The following is an 18,375-nucleotide window of genomic DNA, read 5'->3' as shown; positions in this document are numbered from 1 at the left end:
AACATGCAAGGCATTGAGTTCAGCGCTGATCTGAGGCCTGGTCTACACTAAAGGGGGGCGGGGTCGAACTAAGGTACGCGACTTCAGCTATGCGAATAGAGTAGCTGAAGTCGAAGTACCTTAGTTTGGGCTACTCACCCGTCCAGACGCCGCGGGAACAAAGTCCGCAGCTCCCCCGTCTACTCCGCCACTGCCACTCGCTCCGGTGGAGTTCCGGAGTCGACGGGAGCGCGTCCGGAGTTCGAACTATCGCGTCTAGATTAGACGTGATAGTTCGAACTTCGAGAAGTCGAACGCTACCCGTCGACCCGGCAGGTAAGTGTAGACCTACCCTGAGAAAGTTTCCTCTGCCACTGCATCACTAGCAGCCACGTGCTCCTTGAGAAATTTACAATATCCATGATCCCTGTGTTTCCTGATTTACAGTATCCATAACCCTTTCCCCCTGCAGTATCAGACTTAGAGATGCTAAGCTCCTAAAGGCTCCAGCTCTCTGGTCCTAGCTGGTTATGTGAACTTTAGCCATTGTCAGCAGAAGTAGAGATGTTTCCTGTGCCATGGACAGAGCATGCCTGGCTAGCTGGAGAGGAGCAGTGGCCTGAGAACAGATAGGTGGATGGGGATGTTTTGATGAGGCCTTTGTGCTGCAGCGGGGGTGGGAGGGACAGAGGGCCAGGACAGTGCTGGGGTGGCCTTTTCCCTGCAGTAGGGTGGAGAGGGATATGAAATGAAGACATTTAGCAGGGCAGAGGTTGTGTTGTGTCTTAATTCCCGCTAAGGCCAACAGGGAGGGAGGCTCAGCCGCATGCTTCCCCATCCTGTTCAGCTCAGTTGTTCTTTTAGTTAAGGCTAGCAAGATCCAGCAGGAAGCCCATTGCCAAATACATGAGCTGCAGTTCTGGAGCAGCTGCTGCCCTTTGCCCTGCTGTCTGGAGAGCCATGACTCATCAGGGGTTTGGCCTGGAAAGTTTACGCAGGGTTATGCTGCCTTTCCCTTTTCACCTCCATGGGGTGCTGAGCTCAGCCAGGAAGGTAGAAGTGCCAGCCTCATGCAGCTTGAGGTGTGCGTGTGGGGGCGGGTTGCTCCCTGTGCACTCTACCACCTTTAGCATGGGGAATGCATCTTCCCCAAGGCTCAGCCTCTGGTTCCCCCATACCCCTGTCTGTCTGGGAATCTCTTTGCTAGGAACTTGCTCCCCATACCCCTAAACCAGGGTGAGTGGGTGGGTCAGCAGGGTCTGTGTATGTGTCTGATTCCCACCTCCCTCATTATCCAGCTTGAGGGAGGCTGTGAAACTCTGGGTATTCAAGGACCTGCACTGTCATGCCCCATCTGCTGGGCTGGGGGAGCTGGAAGCATGAAGCAGCCATTCAGCAAGTAGAGGGCTTTCTCCTATGGTGGCAAGGGGCCTCCCCTGCCCATCTGGTGCTGACTGTTTCAATACACCCCAGCATCATGTCTGCAAACAACCAGTATCTTTCAGCCCTTGCCGACCCCTGGATTCCTCACTCCCGTGAAGTACCTCTGGGCTTCTCACCTCACTAGGGCCCTTTGCATTATTTCTCTGTCCTCTGGCATTCACCACTCCTTCCGACTCAGTCTCTCTGAATTGTACTGATGTGCCACTTCCAACTGAAGTTAAATAAATCCAATCATAACCACGATCTCTGTGCTCCCCACTAAACCCCGCTCCCAACTCAATACATCCCTTTTATCTTTCTCCTTTGAAGCCTGTTTTCAATCCAGACAGCAGTGTCTTTGTCCAATGAGCTAAGTTTTCAAGTAAGATTTTTGTGAGCTACAGTTTCAATCCCAAATATGTGAGCCCTACTGCACTCCATCCATCCAGCAACATTGCCACTCTGCCAGCGAGAGCCACCTGGGCTGGCAAGCAAGACTTATTCTTCCTGACTGCCCGTTGCTCATGGTTCCATTCTAGGTGTTAATGTTGTGGGATTTTTCTCTCCCCGTTTGTTACGTTGTTTTGGTAGGGTTGGGTTAGATGCAGGTCCTGTGTCTCAGTTCCTAGGATCTGCAATGAGAAGGGGGGCTGCATTTTCCAGACTGGTCATGCAATCATCTGTTTTGAATTTGATATGGCCAAGGGAGCCATTTGTCATGTTACCACAGCAACTTGCAGACTCCTTGACCCGTGCAGCTGGGAGGCGGGGCTTTGCGGTGGTACTGTCTGGGGTAAGACGCATCTTTGTCAGAGGATCTGCTTTGTGGCTAGCACAACCGAACGCTCTCAGCTCCTGGCACCCTGCTGATGACAGCGTCCAACTGCTGCTCCGTGAGTACCCAACATCAGGCATATGCCTAGTGTACAGTCTCCCTAATGCTAGGGAGGGGCAGGGGACAGCTGGCGAAGCAGTTCTGCTTAATGGTTCTGCATTGAATCGGCTGGGAAAGAAGGAATCTGTGCTGGAAGTGGCAATAGGGGATGTCAGAAGGGGGGTCCCTGAGGTGGCATTAGAGTTTTGGAGATTGAAATAGGCTCCTTCCTGAGATGGCTTTGGGATGCATTGGCCACAGTGGATGAAGCAGGCATTGTGCTGTTGTAATGCATTGGACATGGCAATGAGGTGTCTTGGAATCTGTATCTGAACTAGCACTGAGCTGTGCTCCTGAGTAGGTGGAGTGTGTCTGCTTTCTGCGTGCTCCAGAGCTGGCACGGCGTGAGTGGATTGTGCTCTTTCACTCTTGAGCTCTGCCAGTGCTCCTTCATCCTGACCCACCACGGCACCATCTAACCCAGCCCTGACCATTATCCTCACCTTTGCCAGTGTGCCTCAGTCCTGACCTGCTGCATCTCTTGCTACTCTTATCCTGGGTACTTCGCACAGTTCTGCTAATGCCCCTGCAGTCCCCACCACAGTCCTCCACCTCCACCCTGCACAGCTGTACTGCCGCACCTCAATCACAACTCTCAGCACCCCCGGCTATTCATATCCTGAATTCTCACCCCACCCCCTACCCCCAGCTCTGCAATCCACGAGCCCTGGCTCACAGGACTGTTACTCCAATTTTGGGTTCCCGAGCTTTGCTGATGCCTCTCAACCTCTTCTTTGAGTCCCTGTGTTGCAGGCGCTTTCTTTAGCTGAGGAGGATCATTTGGGACTCTTCTTTGAATCACCAATTCTGATGCTTAATTGGATAGATGGGTTGCTGTTAAGCAATACCAGGTCTCACCCACCTGAGGCATGTACTGCCTCAGCATAGCTCTCTGCCCCTGCCAGTCTAGGATGCAAGAGGTCATAATGTACCATACAGCTTGAGACTCCATCAGGGCCATTTGGCTGACTAGAGACTGGCAGTGAGACCATTTCCAGCATTGTTTTTCCAGGGAACTCCTTGACTAGGCTCTGAACTTTGCTTTGCAGACTGATGTATCATGATGGCAGCAAACAAGAGACAGAAAATGCAGAATGGAAGCACAGAGGTGAGTGTGGGCAAGAGGTGGAGAGGCAAAGACTGCTGTGTATGAGCAACATCGGACTGGCTTGAGGAGTAGGAGGTTGCTAATGCTGCCGGTGGAATATTTGATTCAAATATTATGCTGTATTGTGTTCCGGTGAACAAGCCTGCATCGTCTATGCAACAGATCTGTAACTAGAGCAATATACAGTGTCTGCTGGAAGAAAACAATGATAATCTTTAGCAAGATCTGTGTTTTTTAAATGCTTTCTCTTAAAAAAAATCTACAAAATTCTAGACAAAATCTTTGATTCAATCAATATTGTAAATATCAATTAAATTAAACATGGTTAGAAAATTGTAGTTATTAAAAACCCCAGCTTCCTCGTCCCCCCAAAACCAAAGAAGCCCAAAAAATTAAAGTCTAGAAGCTCAGTAGTTCAGAGTCCAGAAGCAACCTTAACTCTGATCCTTTAACTGCCTATATATCAACAATCCCAGTGCCCAGTGACTGACCTTACCCACTTTTTCAGTATGGACCACAAACTTGCTACCATGCTAAGAATACAGTACAAATGTAAAGAACCAGAGCCATTGAGATGGCCTCAGTGTAGGAGTTATGTGATTGCTAGCCCTGGAAATGCTATCAACTACCATATTTATCAGCTCAGGACATATATGGGCACCAATCCAAATACAGACACTCTTTCCTCCCCCCACCCTGGAAATCACTGGAAACCCCAATATCTCCTCTTACTCTGCAACATGCATTCCAGAAACAGCACTTGCCTCATAGCCGCCATTCGCCAAGTGTTGATTAACCCAATCTCCCCCATTCCTCCTCCCACACTCAGGGCCGCCCAGAGGGGGGGGCAAGAGGGGCAATTTGCCCCAGGCCCCGAGCCCCACGGGGGCCCCCACCAGAGTTTTTCGGGGCCCCTGGAGCGGGGTCCCTCACTCGCTCCGGGGGGCCCGGCAAACTCTTGCGGGGCCGGGCGCAGGAGCTTCTGCCGCTCCCGGTCTTCGCCGGCGGGGGGTCCTTCCGCTCCGGGGCGGAAGGACCCCCCACTGGCGAATTACCGCCGAAGACAGAGCGGGACCCGCCGCCGAAGTTCAGCTCGGTCTTCGGCGGTAATTTGGCGGCGGGGGGCCCTTCCGTTCCGGGACCCGCCGCCGAAGTGCCCCGAAGACCCGCGGCGGGGGCCCCCTCCGCCGAATTACCGCCGAAGACCGGGCTGCGCTTCGGCGGCAGGTCCCGCTTCGGCGGTAATTCGGCGGCGGGGGGGCCCCCGCCGCGGGTCTTCGGGGCACTTCGGCGGCGGGTCCCGGAACGGAAGAGCCCCCCGCCGCCGAAGACCCCGGGCCCCCGGAATCCTCTGGGCGACCCTGCCCACACTGAGGTGACTTGGAGAACCTCTCCACTTCGTAATGTCCTGATCAGACTCATGTGCTGCACTGGGTGATGGGGGCCAGGGATAAAGGGGCAGAGCCAGGGTGTTTTCATTTAACTAGGAATGTCTTGACTTTTAGTGCTTGCTCTGTATGAGCACAATGTTCTAACAGTGCTGTCAGTTCAGAGAGCTCTGTCCAGCTGTAATGTCTTACTGACTGTTGTCTGGGAGTTTGCATTATTACCCCATGCTGCAGAGCCCATGCAAACAAGGTCATGGGCAGAGGCACGCAGTGCCCAGCCTTCCAACATGCTGTCTGTGAGCTGCCCATGGGAGGGCTCTTCCACAGAGAGTGCTGTCTCTTAAATGGGGCCGTCCTGTGTCTTTACAGATTGTCCCACTCACCTCCTTTCTGTTCTATTCGGGGTCTTATACCTCACCCACCACTATGGTGACAGGATGTGCTAGAGCCTCAGGGTAAGGTCCCAGTGGGTGCATGGAGATGAGGGTTAAATAAACACATCTCTACCCCCCCCAACCCTGATTGCTGCAAAGAAACAAAAGACAAGCCCCCGGGTCCCCTCTCACAGCTACAGCAGGAGCTGAGACACTGACTGTTGTAGTTGATGGGGGAGACCTGTGTGGCCGTTGCTACATAAATGATGTAACTGAGATTTCTGCTCTCATATTAGCAAGCGTTTCCTGCAGGGCTCTCTTGTGCACGGTCCCCTAACTTGTCCCCTTCTTGCTGAGCACAGGAGAACGTGCTGCAGAGGGTCTTGCAGCTGCCAGTGGTGAACGCAACCTGCGAAAGCCTTCAGAGGACGTACACCAGCACCAAAGAGGTACACCCACTCGTGGCATCGGTGTGTGAGGCCTATGAGAGAGGAGTCAAGGGGGCCAGCTCGCTGGCTGTGTGGAGCATGGAGCCTGTGGTGCGCAGACTGGAGCCGCAGTGTGAGTCTGGATTCTTCCCAGCTGCAGGGGAGTGGGGCACGGGGAGCATGTGGGAAGCAGGGACTATCAGCACATGGGAGCGGCCACAGAGAATCCCCTGCCTGTGAAAAGAAGGCTGCAGTGGAGAGGTTCTGACTAGCAGCCAAAGCACAGGATTGGGAATTGAGAACACCTTGTTCTGTGCCTGGCCCTGCCACCAACTCACTCCATGGCCTGGGGCAAGTTTCATAACTATCCTGCCTCAGTTTGCGCTTGTGACCGTCAGCCCTCCCTGTGCTGGCTTAATGAAGGATGAACAGTGCCCGTACATGTGCGAAACATTTCCCACATAGGCTTAGGTAGGCGGTTGGGCTTCAAGCTTTGCCTGGGCTGGTTTAAGTCGTTTGTTGCTGTGCTATAGACACAGGTCTCCGAGTCAGAGCCCCTCCTCTCTCTAGGACACATCTGGAACATCAGGATCTACCCTGGCCCTCAGAGCAGTGTGTCTGGGCCTGGCAGACCTGCTAGTAGGGCCTGGCCACCCCTCTAGCCCTTTCCAAAGAAAAAGCCCCTGCAGCATCTCCAGGAATGAATTGTGGGAAAATCAGTGAAGGGTCAAGTCCAGGCCTGTCTGCAGCTCCCAGATCATCCTGATTCCATCCCATGGTGGGGAGGGAGAGGAGGAGGAGGAGGGAACGGGGAGGAAAAGAAAGTGCAAAGTCAGCAGCTCAGCACGAGGCATGAGTGCTCTGTCCAGCTGGCTCCTTCCCAGCTCTTTCCCAATGCTAACTCCCCGACTGGCTGCGGCCTGCCAAAGCCAGGGCCAGGGAGCAGCAAAGCCCCAGATGCACCCAGCCTCCAGCCAGAGCTCAGCTGCTCAGCCAGGAATCTTTCCCAATGCCCACTCTTGCGGCGCTAGGCGGGGAACATGACACAGGCCTGCAGGAGCTGTAGTCTGTTGTGGATTTGGCCACACCCCTTTGATTGTCCCCTCTGACCCATGTGTGTCCTGCACTTCCCCAGGACACAGCAGGTTAGGCGTGGAGCGGGAGGGTGCTGATGCAGCCGCCAGGGGACGGGGCAGAGGGAGGGTAGAATCCGTCAGCACTAGCACTACTATATTGCCTGCCTGCACCATCCAAGCACCTCCACGCACTTTCCAAACAGTATGAACTCATTCAGCCTGCCAGGGAGGAGGGGCCAGGTCATTGCACTTAAGTCTTCTTCTGAAGCATTGCACTTCCCCGTTCCCACCGCCCCCAGCCTCAGCACTGCTCTAGGGTGTTGTGTTTAGTACTGACTCAGAGAGCAAAGGTGCCCTCTGCTGTGCCACCTGCACCCCTCCCTGCAGCACAGTGCCGGCCAGCTTTCTGGTGGGGTATCAGGATCTGCACTGACACAGAAAAGGGAACCCCCTACTGAGTCACCCACCCCCCTCCATGCAGCACAGAGCCCACTACCACCATGCTAATATCCAGGCTTTGTCTGGTTCAGTCACAGCTGCCAACATCCTGGCCTGTAGGGGCTTGGATCACCTGGAGGAGAAGATCCCTGCCCTCCAGTACCCAGTGGAGAAAGTAAGTAATGGACCCAACCCCTCTCCCCCATCAGCCTGTGGGACCCATCCATTCCTGCCCCCCCACCCCCTGTGGGAACCATCCATTCTTGCCACCCCCCACCCCGTGGGACCCATCCATTCCTGGATGTTGCCCACCCCACGAATCTCCCGGGGGAGAGCTCTGGTTTCATGGGACAGTGCGGGCATTGGCTTCATTTCCTGAATCCATGTGGGTGATAACTGGGTGGTGATGGGCTCTTCTGAGGCCAATAGGGCAACATGCTAGGAGCCACTGGTCTCCTCTGGGCACCCAGAGAGTCAGCCAAAGCTAGGGGTGAGTGTATGGGGGGCCTAGGGTCATTGCTAAAGACATGCAGACCAGACATGCTGCTCCCCGTGCCCCATTCCTTCAGCATCCTTCAACCCAGAGTGAGACCATCTAGGCGCGGATGCTCCTCTCCTGTGGGGCTGCCTCCACACACAGCCATGCTTTGAGTTCCATTGGTCACTGTATCTTCTCGCAGCAAGACCTGGGTGACTGGAACATGTTGCATGTCTCTTCTCCATTTCTCCTCATGCAGATTGCATCTGAATTGAAGGGCTCCATCTCCACCCCCATTCAAAGTGCCAGGAGCACCATTGGCAACTCCATAGCTGGCACCTTGGACAGGGTCTTGGGGCTGACTGCTGAGGGTTATGAGCTGACCAAGAGCACAGTAAGAAGCACAGCAGAATACACCTCGAGCAACCGGGTTAGCCAGATGGCAGCTGCTGGGGTAGACGGAGCCCTGGGACAGCTAGAGAAGTTGGTGGAGTTTCTCCTGCCAGAAGAGGAGCATGAGCCAGGTAACCCTGCCTCCTCAGTCATCAATGGATGGTGTCGCGAGTGGGAGGGGGACACTGGGTGCTAATGCAGAAGCCTTTCCCTTTGGGGAGACCTGGCCTCAAATCGGATTCACACAAAAATGGCTCAGGTGGCCTTTGCCTGGGTCACAGCACAGTGAAGCTTGCCCAGTTCAGTGGGTTTGTCAGGCATCTGCTCAGGAGACACGCAGGCCTGGGGTAGTGTGGGGAGGGGTGGGAGTTCCAGGTCCGGAGCCTGGGCAGGTCTGTGTGAGGGCTCCAGCACCAGGTTAGCAGAGTTTGCTGCCATTCTGGACTGAGGTGCACTGGCAGCTTTTCCAGCCTGTCTGCACTACGGCTGGTTCTGGCCAGGACCAAGGGAGAATGTCCCTTTTGTGCTGTCTTCCCCGCACGCCTGGCGGATGCCTCCGTGGGAACGTGTGAGGATTTATGTGCACTAGGGTAGGGTAGAGCCTCCTCTCTCTGACCTAGCCTGCTTGGGAGATCCCCTGGTGGTGTCCTGAATAGCAACAGGGAGGGAGGGGTGGTCCTGTGAATACCCGTCTTGGCAGGTTATTGTTCCTTCTTCCTTGTTATGTCCTCAGACACAGTAAATGGCCCAGTGATTCTACCTGTGCAAGGGGCCCCACGTGATGGGCCCTTCCAACGGAGGTACAATCTGCCTCCTGCAACCAACCAGTTCTCAGGGCGCCAGCTGCTGAGACTTCCACAAGGTGGCGCTGTCACCCTAGTCAGATACCTCCTGCAGATGGAGCCTGAAAGAAGAGAAATCGGGGCTGATTATTCCTCAGCAAGGTGCAGCACTTGGCTGGGTGGTTGGGGCTGAGGGACAGGCATAGAGGGCTGAAAAAGGAGCTTCTGAAATGAAAGCTCTAGAGTGCCAGGTGCTGTACAGAGCTGTATGGGGCTTTGCTGTACATCTGGTGTAGCAGGGCAGTTCCGACGCAGAGACCTGCTCCTGTGCACCACTAGAATTCTGCCCCCCGAGATCCCAGGAGAGCAGTTCCATGCCAAGTCTCCCATGGAAAGAGGGTGCAGAGCTAGTCAGGTGAATCCCAGGCCATGTGTGTTGTTCCCACCTCTCCCCATACTGGTTTCATGCCCATTCCCAGTTGGCTCTGCCTCTCTGCCCGTAGCTCATGAGCCCACAAGTGTGCATGGATCTGAAGTGACGCCCTCCCAGCCACAGCCTGGCACCTTCACCAGGATCAGTGCTTTGGCCAGCACCATCTCCCACCGCGCCTACCAGCAGACAGCCAGAACCATCCAGCGCACTAGAGCCAGGGGGCAGGAGCTGACCACATGGATTCCAGGCTTGGTGAGTGCCGGGGCCCTGCCCTTGCAGTGACTCCTGGGGACTCTGGCAGCAGCTTAGTGCCGGGATGGATCTGCCGTAAAACATGGGCATAAAACATAGCCCCTTGGGTCTATAAAAAGTCCGGCTCACTGCTGGATCCCAAGCCACACAAACGACAGCCAATGTTTAATGGAGGACCTAGACAAAAACAGTGCTTTGGGGCCCCCTGCTGGTTTAGCAGCTGTTACTGCTCAATCCCCATCTGAACTATGAAGGATGCTAGCACAGAGACAGGGAAGTAAATATAAGTAATAATATTAAATTATACTATGCCCTTCTCATCTTTGCATCTGTCTATTTCTGTCTCCAAGGCTCTCTGAGTGCTTTACACACCCTAATCAGTTAAGTCTCTCAGCAGGGTAGGACGGGGTTTTATCCTCATTTCACTGAGGAGAAACTGAGCCACAGTTGCCCAAGTCACCAAGATCACAGCAAGTTCATGTCAGGAACAGAACCCAGGTGTCCTGCCACCCAGTGTCCTATTCTAACGGCTGAGGCCCATCCCCACTGCCCTGTCTAGGAGCTAGGCCAGGGTCTCATGCTTGGTGGAGGGCAGAATACTGGGCATTGCAGTTGTGAATATATGTCTCTTTGCTTGCACCATGGGAAGAGCCAAGTGGCTCTTTGGCTCATGCTTTGCTGCTAGCTGCTCGCGCTCCCTCCAAAGCAGGCAGGATCCTGGCCCCTTCTAATCTCTGTGGCATCAGTGCGCGCAAGGCCCCTGCCAAGCTAGCAGTCTGGATTATTTTTAACTGGCTCTAAATTTAGAATGTTAATTAATGGTCTTGACGTAACATCCTTCCCAGAGCAAAAGGCCCCAGCGGAAGCACAGATAAAATCAGGAGTAAAAAGCCCCCTTCCGACCCACGGTCTCGCCACTCTGCTCCCCTGGGGTTGGAAACCACCCCCAGCCCCACCAGAACCGCACAGCCCCCTGCCGCCTTTGGGGTTTCTTCCCATGTGTGTCTCTATGTCCTCTGACCCTTGGACATCCCGTCACAGTTACAGCCCTGACCCAGAATGGACCCTGCGAGCCACTCATTCCGGTTAGAGCTCACAAGCTAAGCAGGGCTGGCCTGGCTTGGCTGGGAGACCTCCAGGGAACATGGAGCTGCTGCAAGGGACGGGTGTGAGTGACTCGTTAGAGGACTCTCTTGACCACAGTGCTGCAGCGTGACACGAGGGGTACTGTGCTGCGGGGAGCGGTGTTAGGGGAGAGAATTGGATGGTACCTAACTCCCAAGGACTGGGCCACTTATGGTGATTAAAGATCTAAAGTCACTTTTGGAAAGAGTTAGGGTTTGACCCCTGTGTTCTGGCCAAATTCCATCCAGCGTAATTGCATCTCGACTCGCCAAATCCCCCCTGTGGTTTTTAATGGCTCTGGAATTCTCTTTACTTTCTGTCCTAAACTGTTGTGCAGCTTTGTTATGGATCAGTCAAACAGCTGCTGCTTTGCACCCAGACGAGGCGGCATGTCAGTGGTGGGTGAGTGTTCCCTGCGTGTCTCTCAGCTCTAGCGCAGGAGGCTGACGGGAAATGTTGGCATTTTAACATATTTATTGCTAGGCTTTCCCCTTAGCATTCATCTCCTCACAGTAGTACCTGAGCCTGCAAAGCATCACCGGGCCGAGCCTGGCAGCCCCATCAGCGCTGTCCCTCATGCGCAGGTGGAAACAGGAGTGGCTCGGGGGTGGTTTGCCCGGCATGAAGCAGTGGAAATGTCCTGTGGTATGCTGTGTGTTAGTGCAGCTCCCCCTCCCTTGCTGCTGGCCTGCAGGCTCTCAATGGACACTCAGCTTTTCTGTGGGAATCTGGAGCCCTGGCGAGGGGCAGTGAACTCTGACTCATCAGCCTTGTGCTGGCATCATGCATTGCCAGGGTGGGCTGCAGAAACACCTGGATTCGGGAGCCAGCGACAAGCACAAGGGATGCAGTCATGAAATTCCAAGTGCAGCCTCAGTGCAGCAGCCGCCCCGCTCCATGGTGGCCCTGGCGAGGTCCCACCTGTGAGCAGGGGCTTTCTGCTCTCTCTCGCTGCAGGGTGCCGTGGCCAGGCAGAGCACAGCCAAGGCCCAGCAGGTCTTGTATGATGTGCAGAATGCAGCAGCTGGTTGGCTCAGCAAGGAGCAAAGGAAGGAGCCAGAACAGGAGCAAGAGAAGGAGGAGCTGAAGAAAGAAGAAACCAAAGCAAGTGAGGTACAGAGAGGGGCACACCTGCTCTGATGGGTCAGCGAGGGAATCTTTACAAAGCCCCCTGCAGGCCCTGTCCAGTGGCCAAGGCAGCAGTTGTAGCCCTTAGTGCGGTCAGGGATCAGCTACAGAAGGAAAGCTGAGGCTCAGGGAGGTGGGGGAGGGAAGAGTGTGTGATTCTCCCAAGGCTGTAGAGGGAGTCGGTAGCAGAGCTGGGTACAGAACCCAGGAGTTCTGGCTCCCAGCCCCCTGCAATAACTGCTAGACAACACTATCACATAAAGGGAAACAGTTCTATTTAGTAGCCACTGTGATCCCATGGGTCATGCTCCCCGTGCCCCTCTGCCACTTGGTCTTTATTCCCAAGGACCTTGGGCAGCTCTCAAGGGTCTCTTCTGCTTGTGCCCTCCCAGGTGGAGGTGTGGAGACGGCTGTTGCAAGCTGAGGGTTTGGAAGCCCTGGCAGAGGGGCAGGAAGGGAGGGTCTTTAGCCTCCCTCACTTGGCGGAGGCTCTGGAGAGGCCCCTGTCCTCCGCCACTACCCTTGAACAGGGAGTCGGCAGCCTCCAGGCCTGTAAGATGCAGAGGCCTGGAGTCTCTGGCCTGGCTGAGCTGTGTTTGTTGCAGTGAGGGGAAGCTGCTCACACTTCCAGTTTTCGGCCCACAGCCCTAGGGGGCAGTTTAGGCAGCCAGGGCTAGCTGGTGAGTAGGGATGCCCTGCTACACCCCTCTTTGCCCTAGAGGGCACAGGGCCTTGCACTGGGCACAGAGGGGATGGCATAGAGCCACTACTGGTGAAGCTCTGACACCTAGGGATGGGTTCACCTCTGCAGGGGAATCCTTGGGAGGCTAATCCACTGGCTTCACAGCTGCTTTGTGCTGTCGAACTCCGAGCCAGGTTCTCGGTTCTGGTCCGAGTGGTGGAAATGGCTGAGTGGAAGCTTTCCCCGAGTAGGAGGTCTGCTGGGACAAGGAAGAAGGGAAGTGAGAGCCCTGCACCTTTGCCCTCCCCACTCTCAGTACAACTAGAGGAGTTGGACAAACATCCACCGGAAATACCGCCTGGAACCAAATAGCTGGGGGAGGAGGAGGGGCTTGTCTTGTCTCTGGAGGCCTGGGGGCTTGGGCGAGGGAGGACAGGATAAAGCCCCCGCACAAGCTGCTCAGCCCAAGGCCAAGGGCACTGGCTCCGAATCATCTGTTCAGTCTTTGGGCTGCTGGGGGCTGGGGCACTCCTAGGGAAGGACAGGGCTGCAGGACAGAGATGGTGCCTGGGGCCTGCTGTTCTTCCCCGGCATGGGCTGTGCCTGGCATTTACCAGACTGTCTGGGCGTGTTTCTCTTTGCAGATGGCTGAGGGTGCCAAGACTCCAGGCCTCCTGGGCAGCATGGCCCAGCGCCTACAAACTGCCTATCTCTCCACCATCTCCAACGTGAAGAGGGTCCCCTCTGCTGCCTGGGGGACAGCTGGGGAGCTGCTCCAACTCACCCCCCGCAAGGCAGCTTCCATAGCCAGCGAGAAAGTGGGCACTCTGGGGGGTGCCCTGCGCAGCGTCACTGGGAGCATGGTGGAGACCCTTTCCCACTATGTGCCGGTGAGTTTATCCCGTCCGCTGAGAGCTCCCCTGCTGCACTGCAGGAGAGAGGGGGCTCTGGGAGGGCAGGACATTCTTGGCCAGGATCAGCCCCTTCTGGCCTGGGGCCTGGATCTTCCCCCACCTCTGGCTGGAGCCCCTCCATGCTGGGAATCCTACCAAGGGCTCCTAGAGCAGCAGACTCGCTGCCAGTCTGGGGCTTCTTTGGGCCATGTTAGAGATGGTGCCTTCAGCTCAGAATGGAGCAGGGGCACTCCCTGGGCTTGGGGAAGTGACGGACTCTTCTTGGCTTTGCTTACACAGGCCATGGTGCAGAGAGGTGCCCTGCTGATGCACCCCAGTCTTGGCCGCCTCACACCCAGCTGTGCCAGTGCCCTTCAGTCCTGACCTGAAGCCCCCCTGCTAGTCCAGTCCTTTGCCCCCTTCCCCCAGTGAAGCCAAAGTCATGACCGAGGGTCACTGGAGAGCGTTGTCTGGAGCCCCAAAGCAGGGGCTACTGCCAGTCAGCTGTGAGGTGCACACCCATTAGCTAATGTGGCCTCTCCGATTGGCTGGCCCAAAAGCCACATGCTGCATGTGGGGGTCTGTCCTTCCATTCACCGGACAGACTACTGCAGCCAGGCCCCCGGAGTGCTGCTCACGTGGACTGTCCTGGGAAATCCCAGCTGAGAGTCTGGGTCAGTGACCAGAAATTCCTGGCAAGGTGAAAGTTCAAGGAGTGACCCACCTCCCCTCCAGCTGATTCCTGCCTCCCCCGGCCTGACCCAGGGCTCTCGGCCCATTAGTCATGTGTCCATGGAGATGCAGAGTGCCCCCTGAACCCACTGGGCTCCACTGCCCACGCCCTGGGGACCTGTCTGGAGTTGAGTTCTCAGCTGCTGGCTTCAGCCGCAGAATTTTCTGCTTTGTGGGCCAGGAGCCCCAGCTCCCGTGGTGGGTGTATGGTCTGAGTAGCCTCGAGGATACAGGGCTTTGTGAGGGGTAGAAGAGAGAGATTGGGAGGGGCAGGGAGAGGGGCCCGTTGAGGAGCAGGCAGTATTGTCAGATCAGTGTGCTGGTGAATAAAGACCCAAGGACCCCTGAGCAGCTCCCGGTGCAGAGCCCCACTGGGAGGGCTGGTGTCTGGCACCTACTTACCTGGTCAGTGTTTGTGACTGTGTCAGTAATAGTCCATGGATAAAGCGGTCCCTGCTTGCAGGGGTCCCCTGGAATGGGTTGCTTTGCAGTGGGGGCCTGGGGTCCCATCTTTCTCCAGTGTGCACTATACTTACGACTCAAAATGCCACTGCCCCAAAAGGTGGGAGGGAGGAGGATCAGGGGAGGTGCCCTTGCCTGGTGGCAGGGGACGCTCTGCAGTCTCCTCCTGGTGCTCTTTCTGCAGAGTGAAGGGAGCAGATGCCTGGCAGAGAGGGGCCACCTCTGCAGAGTGGTGGTGTGGGGAGGTGGGTTCTTGCAAACACCAGCCCAGCGAGAGCACAGGCACCTCCTTACGTTGGTCCCAGTAGCTGCTGGGAATCCAGCCAGAACTGCCTCCTTGTCGACAGACCCCTTGGGCTGGCTCAGCAGTCAGGAAAAGCCTCAGTGCCTTGATGTCACCCCCTGAGCACTGCTCCCCAGGGTGTCTCACCCCGACTCTTCCTGTCACGTTGAGGCACTTGCTGTCCTGGGACTGGTCACAGACCCTGCTCCTCATACCCTTCCGGGCAGCTCGGCAGCCTGGCTTGGGGCAGAGAAGCCAACATGGCAAAGGGAACCAGCCCCAGCATTGAACCAGTCACCCTGCTGTGTCTGGGGCTCAGTCTGGTGCCTGGGCCAGACTCCACTTGGGAGTCCAGGCAGCAGCCATCCTCCCTGCACGTTACAGGGCAGATCCTGGCTAGGGATGGAGTAGGGCTGGGTCTAGGGGCCAACCTGGTCCTGTCTTTGGGAGGCTTTACTTGTGCACTTCCCTCTTCCCAGGCAGCCTTGGCCCTCTGTCTTTGAGCACATGAGCTAGGTGGGAAACCCTCAGCCCTCTTGGGTCTCCACCCCTGAGGCCAGGGGGCCTTTGGAAAAGCCTGGCAGGGAAAATCCCAGAAGCAGCCAAGACCAGAACAACTAGATCTAATACATCCTTCATCTGGACAGCGAGAGACAACCCGAGCTAAGAGGCCTGAACCTGGGGTCTGGTGCCCACATGGCTGGAGAGACAAGTCAGAATCAACCATTTAGAGAAGCTAGCTCTGCTGATCACTGCATCTCCCGGCCACTGTCCCCTGGCTATGGAGCAGGGCTGGAGGGGAGCAGGGCTGGTCCCCTGGAGCCTGAGAGGGAGGGGTGAGTCAGCTGCAGGTCCCTTGGAGCCTGAGCAGAGCCTGGTGGCAGGTCTGGGCCCAGCAGCGCTGCAGTATCTCCAGACCTGAGTTGGTCCTGAGGGCCACCACAGGCCCTTTGGCCAGTGTGCCGCACTCCCTTTGGTATGCTGTCCCAGGACGAGCAGAGTGACCTCTTAGGCTGGGAGCAGTCACTTGTGGGGAGGGGGCAGGGAGGCTGCTTGGCTCCAATCTGAAGCAGGAATGTGTGGGATGAGGAGGGGGAGCTAACCCCACAGGGTCCCCCCACTGAGCGGAGAATGAGTTTGGTGCGGCTGGTCCTGCTGCCCCGTCTCCTGCAGGGGAAGCAGGGAGGATGCTGAAGGCCAGGGAGGGCGTCTGCGGGGGCCATGCTTTGCAGTCTTGGCATTCCTTACCCCCCAAGGCCACTGCGCCAGCTCCCCAGCCCCCTCCTAGCCCTTTTATTCCTGCCAGGTTGGGTTGAACTCGGTGTGTAAGAGCTGCAGTGAAGCCTCCTCATCCCTGCCCAGCGCGCGGGGATTTAGCTAAAGGGATTAATTCCGTCTGGGCAGCATGGTCCAGATGGAGGCCTCTTTGGCCTGAGGCTCATGCAGCCCCCTCACACTCTGAACCCACCGAGGGGATGGGGAGGCTGGGCCTCACACAGAAGGTCTGGAGCAGGGCTGCGGGGCGGGTTTCTTCCCCCTATCTGGGAAGGAGGGCAGAGGATGGAGGGCCAGTCATTCCCTTCCTCTGTTTATTTCCATAGCATCTTCCTGCACATGCCGCACCATTGAAATGCAGCCACCTCTGGGGTGGGGACAGTGTGGCAGTGGATTCTGTCCAGACATGGGGGCAAACGGAAACTCTTTTGATAAGTGTCGGGGGCTCCTTTACTTATGGTGCAGAGCAGACAGGAGCTAAGTGTGGTCCCCTCAGTACTCAGATGTTCCTCTGGCAGCCATTGGCCAAGGGGCAGGGTGGTGCTTCAGGCCACCCATAGGCAGGTGGGGTGTTAACACGTGTTCTCTCGCTCTTCAGCTCCGCAGGCTGCTGGCCAAGAAAGAGGAGCCGGCGCATGAGAAGGAGCCCCCTCCTAAGCCACAACGAGGTCAGGAGGGCTCCAGGCCTGTGGCTCCCCCGTACCCGGAGAAATCCCAGCTGCGAGGAGACTGGCGAGCCAACCGAGCTCACCATCCCCTCTCCTTCCTGGGGCTGGAGGATCCCTTCTTCCTGCAGCCGAGCTCCATCCAGCGCCAGGCTCCACAGCGGAGTCCAACCTTCGAGCCCGACTACCCCATGTCCCGCAAATCTGCCTTCTCCCCCTACAGGGAGGGGCTCAGCACCAGGAGGGTGAGCAAAAATTCATACCGCTACAGCCCGGAGCCTGTGTACACCAGGGCTAACTATAGCAACCTCTACACCATGGCCTTCAAGAAGGACTGAGCGGGGGCGGGGGCCGGAGCTCCCTCCCTCCCTGCTTCACACATGCCAGCCTGCACCTGCTGCGCTTAGCACCTTGTCGAGCATCATGCTGTTGGTTTCAGTATTAGGACCCTCAGGAGTTAATCTCAAAGCAGTGCTCCCTCTGCACAGCCCCGGCACAGACAAGGGGAGAGCGACGGGGACTTACCTTCACCTCTGGCACCAGGGGCAAGTGCAGCTTGAGGCCAGGAGTGAAATGAGCTTGATGGTCCCGGCTCATTCCCTTTTCCAGCAGGCTGGGTGCGTTCAGGCCTGTTTCTGAGTGTCTGCCCGGAAGGGAGCTGGCACGGAGACCGAGACTGGCTTGAGGCCCTGCTTAGTGGGGAGGCCTGCCATGCAGTATTACTATGGCCATGGGGGTAAAATGAGGGTAGGGTTGCCGTTTGTGTCACTGTCCATCCCTCCAAGGTGACCCCACAGGGAAAGAAATGGGGTTGGGCCCTGTTGGCTTCTTTCTGAAGAGAGGTCACAGAGGGTCCTCAGTCCCTAATTCTGCTGGTATTTTACAGCAGCCGTATCAGGAATGTCAGGGCTGGTCTGCGCTGGTTTTACTGGTGGAGCCACTGGGGCTTTTGTATTATACTGGGCGTCTTCTCAGCCCTCAGTTGAAGGGACAAAGTGCTGAATCTTAGCAAAGATGGCCTTTCTCCACCAGGTTCACTGCTCCTTGTAGTTACATGGCTTGCAATATGTGTCATTCTGGGTTGCTTTTATCCCTCAAACTGCCTCGTGAGGTAGATGGAATAAGCAAGCCCTAGTGTGGGGTGAGGGGCAATTTCTGGTCCCCTCTTGCCTGTGATGGGTTGAATGGCAGTGACACAGTAAGTGAAGCGTTTCCTGAGTGGGAATGTGAAGACTGGAAGCAGGAAAATGAAGGAAGAAGCAGGCTGTAATGTGAGGGAGCAGAGAGGAGAGAAGGGGGGGAAGAGGGAGCAGGGAGGAGAGGAGAAGGGGGGGAAGAGGGAGCAGGGAGGAGAGGAAAGGGGAGGGGAGAGGGAGCAGAGAGGAGAGAGAAAGGGCAGGAGCTGGGAGGCCATGTTGCTTATGACTGGGACTTGCTCAGTAGGACTTATCAGGCACATACCCTGTTTGAGCAGCAGCTGAGGCGGAGACTTGTCTTTGCACTGTAGGCTGGGGGAGCCGAGTTCTGCTGCAGACCAGCCCCTCTCCTTCCAGGGCCATCAGACAGCAGCTTTATAAATATCTGAGGGGGGAATGTGGCTTCCCATCCTCATTCCTTCCCACCCCTACGCCACACAGGCCAATCC

General features: G+C 56.3%; 1 protein-coding gene across 1 annotated transcript; it reads left to right on the top strand.

Moving 5' to 3' along the window:
- Positions 1-794: 794 nt before the first annotated feature.
- On the top strand, positions 795-18,049 carry PLIN1 (perilipin 1). The gene is made up of 9 exons (XM_044978765.1): positions 795-2,294; positions 3,385-3,443; positions 5,568-5,766; positions 7,240-7,322; positions 7,885-8,149; positions 9,304-9,485; positions 11,568-11,723; positions 13,065-13,310; positions 16,664-18,049. The coding sequence occupies exons 2-9, from the start codon at positions 3,396-3,398 to the stop codon at positions 17,066-17,068; spliced, it is 1,584 nt and encodes a 527-aa protein (XP_044834700.1). The 5' UTR covers positions 795-2,294; positions 3,385-3,395; the 3' UTR covers positions 17,069-18,049.
- The last annotated feature ends 326 nt before the right edge of the window (positions 18,050-18,375 follow it).

This window comes from Mauremys mutica, chromosome 11 (genome assembly GCF_020497125.1).
Source record: "Mauremys mutica isolate MM-2020 ecotype Southern chromosome 11, ASM2049712v1, whole genome shotgun sequence".
In the NCBI taxonomy this organism is placed as follows: Eukaryota; Metazoa; Chordata; order Testudines; family Geoemydidae; genus Mauremys; species Mauremys mutica.
The sequence above is the reverse complement of the archived record's forward strand: the minus strand, read 5'-3'. Positions and strand labels throughout refer to the sequence as shown.

Excerpts from the sequence above, each read along its gene's own strand:
- PLIN1 (XM_044978765.1), top strand. The coding sequence starts at position 3,396 with ATGATGGCAGCAAACAAGAGACAGAAAATGCAGAATGGAAGCACAGAG. Across the intron at positions 3,444-5,567 it reads TGCAGAATGGAAGCACAGAG|GAGAACGTGCTGCAGAGGGT; the intron begins GTGAGTGTGGGC and ends TGCTGAGCACAG. Across the intron at positions 8,150-9,303 it reads AGAAGAGGAGCATGAGCCAG|CTCATGAGCCCACAAGTGTG; the intron begins GTAACCCTGCCT and ends CTCTGCCCGTAG.